Raw genomic sequence first — 12,700 nt, 5'->3', positions numbered from 1 at the left:
ATATCAAAATTCGAAAAAGGTCTTATTGTACATAATTACCCGAAAAAGAAAAGGAATATTGAAATACTAGGGCTACGTTCGGAAACGTCTCGAATACTCTCTCTCTCTTTTTATCTCACTCTTATGGCTCCTGCACACAAAACGCGGTAATGCTTACCGCGCGGCGGAAGTTTGCGCGACAGCCAATCAATATTCTGCTTTCCGTAATAACCTTCTTGTTCTTACGGAAAAGCAACATATTGATTGACTCGCGCGAACTTCCGTCGTGCGGCAAGCATTACCGCGTCCTGTGTGCAGATTATATTTCCATTATATTTCGCCATTATATTTCGCATCATTTTCGCCATTATATTTCGCTCACTCCAATAGCTATCGTCTAATAGTGTGCATACAGTGTGTGTTTCTGAACGCAGCCTAGATAGTACACCAATCGTGCCTGATGGGGGAGCGGTGCACTTAGCACGGTGCATTTGGACACAGCCAATCACAGCACCGTATGATTAGAGACATTTGTAGGGTCCCTTGGAACAGCGACTTGTGATTGGACTGTGTCCAATTGCCCCGTGTCCAACTGATATACACCCGCCTGATGGTACTTCTACAGCAGCGCTTGAGATCGATATTTCGGCCAATATATGATTTTTTAATATTTAATTAAAATTATCTGAATGACTCACAAATCTTTTTAATGATACTTCATAACTCTTCATACGAAAAACAAACGGTACCATACCAAACCTTTGTTTAATTTACCTCCGGTCATTATTTACAGCTAAATATATGGTCCAAAAAAGGACAATTAATTACAAGTAATAGAATGACTCACAAATCTTTTCAATTGCATTTCAAAACTCTTCATACGAAATACAAACGATTTAAAAGAATAGTTTTCCAACCGGAGTTTTTTTCCGGTCAAGTAGATACGAATCGATATCCGACGTACGACATCGATATCCAATAGGAGAACAGTTTTCCAATAGAGAATTGAATTCTCTATTAGAAAGTTGTTCTTCTATTGGATATCAGATGTCGTACGTCGGACATCGACGCAGTGTGAATCCTGCATAAATTCTATATTAGAAAACTGTTCTCCTATTGGATATTGGACGTCGTATGTCGGACATCAGACGCGATGTGAATCCTGCATAAGAGTGAGAAAGATATATTTCTCACTTTAACTTACCGCACCAGTTCAGCAGTGCATCTGAAAAGAACAGATAATCGTTCTATTTTCTATTGCTGAACTAATGTACACTTTTAAAATTTAAACAGAGATAGATATATAGATAAAATTTTATGCAAGAAAGATGAGAGAGAATTAGTGCACCCAATTCAGCAATAAAAACAGACTTCATGTTTCCGATCGTATTTTTCAATGAATTAAATGAAGGTTAGGTTTCAGTGTTTTAAACATATTTATGTTTGGAAAATCATGACGTACAGTTGATGCGGCTTGCGTAATTAAAAACAAAGCATATTAGAAGTTCTAAACAAGTTTATAATGTCCGTTCCGTTTTTTAACGTTACACGGTCATTAACAATCGCCGCAAGATCGAAACGGCGGGTTGTTGTCACCGGCATAGGAGTTGTATGTCCGTTAGGAGTTGGAACACGAAATGCTTGGGAAGCTCTCATTGATTCTAAATGCGGAATCACGGAATTGTCCGAGTCAGGTTACGAAAAATTACCTTGTAAAATAGGTGAGCGGTTCCTAATTTATTATCACACGAGATACTAAGATTCTTATTTTGAACTTTCTTTTATCTCTTCTTTTATCTTCTTTTATGTAAATTATGTAAAGTATTGAGAATTATATTAAAATATAAAAAAAGTAATTATGAGATACTATATCTGTTTTGGGTATTAATTATAAATATAATGTTTAAGAAAGAAATCGTCTAAAATTTTCATTTTATGATAGAACAAATTAATAGATTTAACTCTGGAGGTACAAATATTGTAACTTGTTCAAAAAATTCTGTGGACTTGTTCAGAAAGTAACATTCATAAACTTTTATATATATATATATATATATATATATATATATATATATATATATATTGATAAAGATTAAGATTCTAAAAATTAAATAAAAATCTAACTTTTCTTAGTAAAGTTTTGGGTACTTTAAACGATACCATAGATTATTTGTTGTTTATATAAATAATATATATAATTTATATTATCTACATTGTAAACATAGATGTATCATACACATATAATTTATATGTAAATGTTCAACCATAAGACATATTTAGAAGCACTTTTATCAATAAAAGAGAATTCAGAAGGGTTAAAGTCTGAAACCATAAGTGTAAGTATATGTCTATGTCAGCAATATTATATAGTCATAGTTATGCTAGAATAATCCAATCCACAAAGTTATGATTGCCATGTTTTTGTTATCAATGGGTAATTTATGTTTTTCTATATAAAACAAGAAAAATCCAAATATTATAGGTACCTAAAATTAATTAAGAAACAGTTAATATCGCTTTAAAGTATATTATTTTACACACAATAATTAAGTGATAAATCAACCTACAGCTGCTCTGGTGCCAAAAGGAAGCGCTTCACACCAGCTCAATATCAACGCCCACTTTACAAAGAGCGAGTTACGCACAATGTGCCCTGCTACTGTGTATGCGCTTATAGCTTCCGAGGAGGCGCTCACCGACGCTAAATGGAAGCCAGACGATGAAAATGATAAACGCGACACTGGAGTTTCAGTAGGAATCGGCATGATAGATCTGATGGACGTGTGCGCGACAAACGAAGCTCTGAAGAACAGTTACAGTAAAGTCAGTCCGTTCTTTGTACCCAGAATATTACCGAACATGGCAGCTGGACAGATTAGCATCAAGTATGGTTTCCGAGGACCGAATCACTCCGTGTCAACCGCTTGCGCAACTGGTGCACATGCAATTGGTAATTAGTTAGCATTGAAAGCAGTGTAAATTACGATACTCTTTATCTGCATATGAGTAAAACGTAAACTATGAATGAGATATCATTTACGTGACATTGGTAAATGCTTTTATGTCATTGTTCTTAAGCAGTTTATCTACTCAAATGAAATGTTTAAAAACAAATTTATAATATACAAATTTAAAATAAAATTAAAATAAATTTAAAATAAAATTAAAATAAATTTAAATTAAAATAATATTTATTGCAATAAAATACATTTGTAGTAAATTTTATGTAATTTGTCCGCACCATCGTGAGAAATTTAATACTAAATATTACAATTTTACACTTTGTGGTAAGAGCAATATAGAAGATCATTATTCCAGTGTAATTTTGTAAAAAGTGATACCAAATTCAAGTGGACGTAATCTTGAAATTTATAGCATTATCCTGAAATTACGTCAAAATTACGTCCTTCAAAATTACGTCTGTGTATATTATTTACATATTGTCTACATGATATATAGATTTTTCTCATGTAGACAATATAAACACTATATAGAATATTGGAAATTATATTAAAATATACAAAAAAAGAGTATTTAAATTATGAAACAGTTATATATACCATATATTTGCTTTTATTATTAATTATATTAATATAATTATATATACATTTATATAATTATAATTACATTAATATTAATTAATCAATTATATTAATAATAAATGTGGAAAGTAATAATAATAATAATAAAATGTGGATATATTGTATTTTAAATTTGATGTTTTAAAAGAATAAATTACATAAAATTTTCATTTTGTTGTACGACAGATTAGTAGATTTAACTCTGAAAGTAAAAAAGTAATTATGGAATTCTGTGAATTCTAACTTATTCAGGAGACAACATTCATAAATTAATATCAGAATTATAAGATTAAGCGAAAATAGAAACTTTCTTTAATTAATTGTTGAGCAAATCATATGTTCTTTAAACGACATCAGATTATTCATTATTTACATAGATGATACTTCTTATTATCTTATCCATACATAGTTGTAGAGCATCATAATATACACATAAATGTCCAATCCTGATTGAAAGCTTTGAATTATTAAACATTATATTTCTTTCTTTCGGATATTTAACGTAATAATTTGCCCGTACTTTACACCATGCTTTCAGGCGACGCATTCCGCTTTATCCGCGGCGGTGAGACTAATGTGATGGTATGCGGCGGTGCGGAGGCATGCGTCAGTCCGCTGGCGATAGCTGCGTTTTGTCGACTGCGGGCGCTGAGTACGAGAAACGAAACTCCGTGGGAAGCGTCCAGACCGTTTGATAAAGACCGCGACGGCTTCGTAATGGGCGAAGGCGCCGCGATACTCGTGCTGGAGGAATTGAACCACGCGCTCGCCCGAAACGTGCCTATTTACGCAGAGGTGTTGGGTTACGGGCTGTCTGGCGACGCATCACACATTACGGCGCCCAGCGAAGACGGTATCGGCGCGCTATTAGCGATGGACAGAACGATGAAGGACGCCGGCATCGAGAACTCGGAGGTGACGTTCGTGAACGCGCACGCCACGTCTACGCCGCTTGGCGACGGGATCGAGGTGAAGGCGATAGAATCGTTGATGGGCGAGCATAGCGGAAACGTGACAGTGACTAGCACCAAAGGAGCTCACGGTCATTTATTAGGCGCCGCTGGCAACTTGGAGGCAGTCTTCACAATCTTGGCGATCAAAGAGGGTATCATACCACCCACGTTGAATTTGCACAACCTGGATATGAAGACGCGCTTAAGGTTCGCAGCTCACAGGAAAACTACATGGCATTCGACGACGCGTCGAACTGCTTTAAAGAACGCGTTCGGCTTTGGCGGAACAAACGCGTGTTTGTGCTTCACGCAATATGTCGATTAAACGGGTTCAATGGTCGCATATAGCTATAACGTTGTTATATTGTGATATCACACAATAATGTGATCGTAATGATTAGTCTCTTCCTGAAATGGATTCCAAGAGTGAAAACGGCGATAATAAAGATAGGGAATTGTTGCTGCAAGATTTGTTACGTAACGTGTACATATAACTGATGCTATGGAATTTAAAAGGAGCAGAGATTTGATGACTGATGAAATTTCACACGTGAGTATCAATGAATAGTGGCTTAAATATTTTTTATACAACATACAATATGTAAATAGCATTTTACGACAAACATCCATTTTATAGAATGATCTTACAATGTGTATGTGTGTGTATGTAATGTAATTACACGGAGTGGATGTGTACATTTGGAATAATAAAATATATGTATTATACATATATATAATGGAATGCAACATTCATTTTATATATAGTTCTGACAATCTCTTCAATTATGCGCTTCTACTCTTACAAATACGAACACAAGTTCTCATAAATCCATGATCACGTAACTCATGATGTAAGAAAACAAAATAAATCATTGTACATAATGACAACTGAATGGAGCATAGCCAATTAATTTTGTCCACAAATGTTGCGCAAGGCTCAAACACGGTACTAAGATTAGACTGTAAATACTGCTTTAAGAAACTGTGTAATTTTTAAAACGTGCAATTAATGGTGTTTTACATAACATGATGACATCCTTTCTGCAAATAGAAAATGTGTAAAAATTAACAGTCGTCACAGTTTTATATTAGTTTCATGTTTAACAGTCGATTAACATTTTTATAACTTACCTATATAATACTCAAATCATAAATAGATATTTTCATCTTTTTTTACAAATTAATGAATATTCAACAATATTTTACGAGGTTAATATAATCTAACTCGTTCTTTAACAGGCATACATGGAAGAAATCATATTGTTTTTTAGTATTTGTGGGCAAACTTTAATTGGTCAAGGAGCAGACGCTACTTTGATCCACTCTTTTTCTGTGTATCCTCGAAAATAGTACATTTTGTTTTCTTACATCGTGATATAACTTAAGGTTTTCGGAAAAATACAGTACTCTTCAAGTATTCCGTTAATAATCTGAAATTTGTGTCTGTAATAACTTGCGTTCGTACTGCATGCAATGAAATCAAATTTGCCATACCGTGGCCAAGGCATGCTCGTATAAAATAGCTACACCCGCTCTAAAATTGTACTGATCCATACAATTCGATTTGTGTGTTATGTAGAAGTCTTACAGTATTTCTGTTCGCATTGCATTTCGCAACCTCTTACTCATTCGAAATAGATGTAGTCCAATGCATTTTCTATAATCTAAGATTTGTCTTTTCGTTTATTGGAAATAATGCATGAAAGTTTCATAAAACATTGCTTCTTTTTTGTTTTTGGTATGTCTCTTTATTTCGAGACAAAAGTCTTTGTTTCAGGTAAATTATACTGTATTATCGTCTGTCTTTTTTCTGAGCAATGCAGATTTCCAATATTCTTTTTCACGATAACTCGGGCGATAACAATTTTCAAAAATATGTTTATCACACTCGGCAGTAAATCAATGTAAAAGAAATAAGAAACTGTATCGATTATTGTATCGTATTCTACATCGTGTTGCAAAGATTCTCTGAATCAGACATTCTTATTGATGCATTGTAAATGGTTTCATATGTCTGCACAAGACAGCAAAACGTTCTCTAAGTGTTTGCCGAAGTTCCTGTCGTTTTTCCGTGACTTGACACATCCGCGATTTAAACTCCAATACTTCTTCCGCTGGAATATGACTCTCCTCGTCATCATCGTCATCGTCATCGCGTAAGTAGGAATCCTAAAATATCTGAATTTTAGATAACAGAAGAGAATTTAACCTTTTGAGTGCGAAACATTTCAGAGCTAAATAACCACTGAGGACAGAGCTGTTGTATACGTCAAATAAAATCAATTTTACTTATATTATCGTGGATAAAATATATAAAACAGTAAATATATAATATATATAAATGTAAAATGTCCAACAGTTGACGACTATTGTTTGTGTCGAGGGTATAAGTCGAAGAAATTTGCATATATGCGTCCACAATTCACACATATAACACTTGTTGGACGCATATATGCGTCCATAGCACTCAAGAGGTTAAGTACTTTCTCTCTCTCTCTCTCTCTCTCTCAAATATACCTCTAACATTTGTACAAGTGTCAAACCGCCGCCATTCTTCTTCAATAACGAGATGCTAGAATTGGAATGAATAAGTTCATCACATGACTGTAGATCGTGACGATCTGCACCATGCTTACAACATGTACCGTTGCAAGCTACTTCAGAGTCGTCCGGAGTTCTAGGAAGAGGACAACTACTTGTATTGTGTCCGGAAGAACATCCGCAATCTTGGAAGGATTGCTCGCTGTTACAGCGACCTTCCCTCTCGGACATAGACAATTTCAAACGTTTCCTCATTTCTATCCACATGGTGTATTTACTTTTTGCACGGGGTTTCGGAGTCCAAGCGTTTGACAATGTCTTTGTCATAAAATCCTGGTAAGTGTCACAATTCCATTGACCTTCATCGGATTTTTCGGCTAAGCTCTTGGAACGAAAAAACGAACTTTAGAACGCTACATTTTTTTCAGATATCGATGTATCTAGACAATTGTGTGAGAGCGAAAATTGCAACTTACTTCACATGACTCGGAGATATCCGACGAATCCTCTTGAAGAGATTGTTTGCAAGACGCGCTACTACTTTGCTTAGACTCGTTTGCGATAGATTTCGTTTTCGTTTCAGCAGAATCCTTCGCTATAGTCTTTTGTGGACTCTCAGTCTTTTTTACAGGGAATGCTCGTTCGGCTTTACTTGGCGATTGTGATATACCAAGTGTTTTCGTCTTGTTTAAACAATCGAGACACTTACACATCCGCACACCTTTGTTTTTCGGATCTAAAACTTGCAACTGAGATTACGAGACGCGCTAGTATGTAGGAGAGTGAGCAAGCGTGTATAAGTTATACGATATTACATTAATTTCGTGTACCTTGTGTCGGTCGATATTCTGCGTCGTTGGTTTTGACTCTGCACAGACACAGGAGGATTGGCTATCACCAGTATGTCTTTCACTCGAACACTATAGTGAAATGAGATATACCTTTATCTCGTAAAGAGATAAATACGAATTTTTCTTAGGGAACATAACTTATACGTTGCAACCTACATCACAGGTATTTTCCTTCTCCTCGGCTTCAGCTTCATAACGACGTTCTTTCTGCTTTCTACGTTTGAGCCGCAATTTCTCACGCTTCTGCTGTTTCGCCACTTCTTCCCTCGTAAATTCCTCGTACAACAGTTCTAACTGCGTGGCACCTTGTTTCGCCTCGACCGCCATCTGTGAGAAGATATTGTCAGTTTACTAGAACACAGATATCAATTAATGCTCCTCGCCGCGGAATTCTTAGTTGATGACAACAGAAACGAGAAAATACTTTTTTTTACTTTAACAATCAATAAATAGCTACAAAATTACCGTAACAAAATCATGAGAAAAAGTAAATTAAAGGTTTATATCTCACATTAATTTTATATTTATTCATTGATTGTTCGAACAAAAAAATAGTGCTCGCGAACTATTTTATAATTGTCTGCTTGGTCAATTGCAAGTGTTATTTAATGGATCATCTTTTTATTTCAACATATTTGGCCAAAATTTTTAATGTGTATTTTCTTACTTTTAAAGTCATAAATTAAGATGGTCGCGAAAAGGAACCAAAAATTAAAATATAGATCAGATTAGGTGGAAATTTTTAGCGTTATTTTTTTAAAAAGAATTAAAGTTATCTTTATAGCGAATATTACCCGAAAACTCCTAGACAATGCATCTACTGCGACAGCGGCTAATACTTTACACACAGTTTCCTCTTCTCTCAGCCGTCGATGGACTTTGTGTATACGTTCCGCTATACACACACCTAAACACGTAAGTACTTCCTCTTGAGCAATTTCTAGCGTTTTCGCATGTCGCTCTCTGAAACCCATCTCACATGTTACTTTTCATGCTTTCAGGATATCACATTGGAGTAAACACCACAAATCCATACCTTCCCAAAAGTTCCGGCTGTGCGCGACTGATGATGGCATCGATGTAATCGATTATGGTTGGTAAGTGAATATGGCGATCAGCTACACAACGTCTGATACCAGCATACAAAATAGGTACATAGCCTTTTTCCTTTTCAGGATTGGATTCACTCGTTAGAAGAGAGGACGCTAATAATACCTTGTTACGGCATTCGCCACAAAACCTGCCAAATTTGCAAGCTTGCTAATAGATTTTAATATTACAGGTGATATTCGTAGTCGGATCTTGTATTTAAGGGGTAAAACCGCTTTAACGTTCGAAAATTAAATGTATTTGTGCGAATTTTTTGTAGGCAAGCAAAAAAAAATGAATCGAAAATCCATTTGAAAGGCTTTATTGTACATGTTTTAAAGTGTATATTTAAATTTTTATGTTAACATATATTACAAAATGATGGCGTTAAAGCCTTGTCAAAATAAGTGTGTTTTTCTACGAGCTAGCAGCATAAGTGTCGCAAATGGTCTAGAACAAAAAATCAAAATTTTTCGTTATCTACATGCCAATAGCTAGAGAAGTACATAGGGGATTTTTTATATATTGGAAATTACGCATTTTATAAACAATTTTCGACGAAATTTTTAGGACACAAAATGAAACACTTTCTTCAAATGCGTGTCATTTCTATAAAAATAAATATTTAAAAAACCCCCTATGTACTTCTGTAGCTATTGGCATGTAGAAGACGGAAAATTTTGCTTTTTTGTTTTAGATCAACATTTGCGATACTTATGCTGCTAGCTCCTAGAAAAACACGCATGTTGTGTGATAAGGTTCTAGCGCCGCCATTTTGTATGTTAACATAAAAATTTAAATATACACTTTAAAGCATGCACAATAAAGCCTTTCAAACGGACTTTTGATTTATTTCTTTGTTTGTCCAAATTCCCAAATTCCAAAAATACTTAATTTTTGGACGCTAAAGTTTTATCTCTTAAGATCGTCTTAAGTTTATTGTAAAGTATGTAAAAAGATGTTACTTTCCTTTTGTTCTAAAAATCAATTACTATAAAATTAACGTGACCAAATCATGAGAAAATGTAAATTAAAAAGATAGGTTGCATGTTAATTTTGCGATACTTCATTGATTGTTAGAGCACAAGAAAAGCGTTCGGATTATTTTCCAGATGAGCCTGATCGATTGAAAATGTTATTACAATCTGGACCTGCTCGTCGAAGAACTTCTGAACTAAGTGCACACTAATGCAATAGTTAAAGTGAAAGAAAGCATACTTATTATTACGTTATTGCGTTAGTGCAGAATCTTTTTATTGCATTAGTGCAGAGTCTTCTTATTGCATTAGTGCAGAGTCTTCGAAAATAAATAGACCTTATATGAGTATATCTTTTTGTTTCAACGTATTTTACATGAATTTTTATCATATATATTATCGTAACGTCATCAGTCGAGAGTTCTATGACGAGATGTCAGAAGCCTTAAGACGATCTTGATTATAAGATTCAATTAGGAGTACCAGTCTATGTGTCTACGTGAGTTATTTACATATTGCTTGCGCGATATATACATGGTCTTTTTTCCATGTAGGCAATGTAAACTACGAAGAATATTGTAAATTATCAGAGAATTCTGTAGATTGACTTGCTTAGGAAATAATGTCACATTAATGTACATTAAGGGAGATATTAAAAGTTAAATAAAAATACAAACTTTTTATGATTTTTTAGCAAATCATACGTTCTTTAAACGAAATCCGTAGATTACTCATTGTCTATATAAATGATATCTTGTAGTTTAGGTTATCTACACATAGGTGCAGAATATTGTAATTTAAACATCCAACTCCATTCTGCAAGACTAGAATTATACCTATGTTTACGTAGATAAGTATCCAATGTCTCGTTCAGCGTCTCAGCTTCTATCAATGCGAGTTCCTCTTGGCAGGGATATTCCATACACTCCCACACTTCCCTCCATGCATTTGGTGGAGGTCGCATTCGTTGAATTTCCAAAGAATGCAATATACATCGTTGAGATTTCCTATTTCTTGGTTGCTGCTCCACTAAGTTACTTAGCCTAGTGCTGTTAAAGAAATATTCAAATGATAAAGATAGCTCTAATATACATATATACCTGAAATAATATCATCAAAATTATACCTGTGCCCATGTAATATTGTGCAAAGTTGCTCAGGTGACTCCAGTACATCATCCTTAATAGAAAGCAGACCATCAGGAGTAATAACCAGTGGATCTAATGCAGGATGCCCCGATTTTATTAAATCATATAATAGTCTCTCGACACTAAACAGAATATTCCTGTATTAGTCAAAACAGTCATTCCTATTCTAAGAAATCTTGCAAGAAACTAAAGAATTACAAGGAACAATTCTAATGAAGAAAACCATCACATACCTCTTTCGACAACCTACACACGGCACAGTTTCACTTAAAATAGCAAGCATGTCCTTACAGGAGACTTCAAAGGATGCCTTAATCTCTTCCTTTGTAAGTATTTCCAATTTTTTGATAAACTCAGTCAAATGTTTTCCACGAATTACAGGATTATCACAGATTGCTCCTAAACGTTTTATATCCATAATCATCTAAAAAAAAGAAAAACTCAAATATTGAATATTTGCATTTTTTCCATGAGTAATATATATATATATATATATATATATATATATATATATATATATATATATATATATATATATAGAAACACAGATAATAATACTTAATCGATTCCACAATCCTCGAGTGATAGTGACACGAGCGCGATAATGACGATACGTCATCCTGTTGCATTGTCAGCGATATTGACAAAATCGTATGGACATTGTTCGATGACAACTCGATCGATCGCGAACGGACAAACGAATGGAAAGCTTCACAGCAACGTGTATGTAACAGAATCAAGAAAAGTACAACGCATCTCTAGTCCCGTGTTGGAATTTAGGTTAGTCGCGAGGAAGCTGCCGCCGTACAAGAGACAGAAGTCATTACGTAAGGCATCGTGTCACGTAATTATCACGTGGGTGACAGCACCGTGCTCACCGTCAGGTTTTCGTCGATATTCAATAGCATTTGATTGACAAATAGTTCCATCGGCTTATCGTCCCGCCAAACATTCACCAATCTCGCCATCGCTCTCTGCCCGGGTGATATGCACCCGCTCACTCCTTTTACCCGTCTCTCTCTTTTTCACCTAATACACCTTCGTTCTTTCCTTTTCTCTCTCGTTTCCTTCGTTAGAGACAGGTCGATCAGAAAGAGTATCTCGTTCCGTGTAATCGCTAAACATTCACCACGCAAGCGGTTACGCGACTACACGACGAAAACAAATGGAGTGTCACGTCTGCCACTAAAGTGCGAAGTACGTGTGCGTGGAGCAGCACACGTATAAAAATCGCCATTCTGCCTAGGGCTGTGTTCCGAAATTTACTGTTAGTGCTGAAATTCTATAATCTAGGCTGAGTTCCGAAATTCACTGTCAGTACTGAAAATCTATAGTTCATGTCACGTATACTATAGAATTTCAGTACTGGTAGTGAATTTCGGAACGCAGCCATACTAAAGGCTGGTTTATGATGGCCGTTGGTCTGTTCTTTTCAGTTTCACTGCTGAACTGGTGTAATGAGTAAAGTGTGACAAGTATGGGTGTTTTCCAGTTGCGTACACTGTATTACACAAAACCAGTTTATTGGTTGCATATTATCTTACAAGATATTTTAGATAATGTATAACCAATAAATTGGTT

At 35.0% G+C, this 12,700-nt stretch overlaps 2 protein-coding genes across 5 annotated transcripts; one reads left to right on the top strand and one right to left on the bottom strand.

The window, feature by feature from the left end:
* The first annotated feature begins 1,189 nt into the window (after positions 1 to 1,189).
* On the top strand, positions 1,190 to 8,807 carry LOC116846213 (3-oxoacyl-[acyl-carrier-protein] synthase, mitochondrial). Of its 2 annotated transcripts, XR_004378437.1 has the most exons (4): positions 1,190 to 1,700; positions 2,549 to 2,929; positions 4,099 to 5,063; positions 8,678 to 8,807. XR_004378437.1 is itself a non-coding variant. In XM_032819759.1 (3 exons), the coding sequence occupies exons 1-3, from the start codon at positions 1,502 to 1,504 to the stop codon at positions 4,836 to 4,838; spliced, it is 1,320 nt and encodes a 439-aa protein (XP_032675650.1). In that variant the 5' UTR covers positions 1,190 to 1,501; the 3' UTR covers positions 4,839 to 5,255. The 2 variants fall into 2 exon arrangements, 1 of the variants encoding a protein (XP_032675650.1); XM_032819759.1 differs by lacking the exon at positions 8,678 to 8,807 and having other exon boundaries at positions 4,099 to 5,255.
* Positions 5,069 to 12,338, bottom strand: LOC116846212 (gametogenetin-binding protein 2-like). 3 transcript variants are annotated; one of them, XR_004378436.1, is made up of 12 exons: positions 11,998 to 12,338; positions 11,353 to 11,543; positions 11,098 to 11,241; positions 10,808 to 11,020; positions 8,942 to 9,145; positions 8,700 to 8,868; positions 8,062 to 8,232; positions 7,885 to 7,974; positions 7,531 to 7,803; positions 7,031 to 7,438; positions 5,645 to 6,682; positions 5,069 to 5,554 (listed from the first exon to the last, which is right to left on the bottom strand). XR_004378436.1 is itself a non-coding variant. In XM_032819757.1 (11 exons), the coding sequence occupies exons 1-11, from the start codon at positions 12,085 to 12,087 to the stop codon at positions 6,497 to 6,499; spliced, it is 2,139 nt and encodes a 712-aa protein (XP_032675648.1). In that variant the 5' UTR covers positions 12,088 to 12,338; the 3' UTR covers positions 5,069 to 6,496. The 3 variants fall into 3 exon arrangements, 2 of the variants coding, with proteins under 2 accessions (XP_032675648.1, XP_032675649.1); XM_032819757.1 differs by having other exon boundaries at positions 5,069 to 6,682; XM_032819758.1 differs by lacking the exon at positions 11,998 to 12,338 and adding an exon at positions 11,678 to 11,950 and having other exon boundaries at positions 5,069 to 6,682.
* Between the last annotated feature and the right edge of the window lie 362 nt (positions 12,339 to 12,700).

Source organism: Odontomachus brunneus, unplaced genomic scaffold (assembly GCF_010583005.1).
Source record: "Odontomachus brunneus isolate Ranch 3 - 2012 unplaced genomic scaffold, Obru_v1 Obru_scaffold_062, whole genome shotgun sequence".
Taxonomy (NCBI): domain Eukaryota; kingdom Metazoa; phylum Arthropoda; class Insecta; order Hymenoptera; family Formicidae; genus Odontomachus; species Odontomachus brunneus.
This window is presented reverse-complemented; position numbering and strand designations above follow the sequence as displayed.

Coding starts and splice junctions, on each gene's coding strand:
- LOC116846213 (XM_032819759.1), top strand. CDS start 1,502: ATGTCCGTTCCGTTTTTTAACGTTACACGGTCATTAACAATCGCCGCA. Junction 1,701..2,548: donor AAAATTACCTTGTAAAATAG/GTGAGCGGTTCC, acceptor ATCAACCTACAG/CTGCTCTGGTGCCAAAAGGA. Junction 2,930..4,098: donor AACTGGTGCACATGCAATTG/GTAATTAGTTAG, acceptor CCATGCTTTCAG/GCGACGCATTCCGCTTTATC.
- LOC116846212 (XM_032819757.1), bottom strand. CDS start 12,087: ATGGCGAGATTGGTGAATGTTTGGCGGGACGATAAGCCGATGGAACTA. Junction 8,233..8,699: donor CATTGTCTAGGAGTTTTCGG/GTAATATTCGCT, acceptor ATCTTCTCACAG/ATGGCGGTCGAGGCGAAACA. Junction 7,975..8,061: donor AGAAGGAAAATACCTGTGAT/GTAGGTTGCAAC, acceptor ATTTCACTATAG/TGTTCGAGTGAAAGACATAC.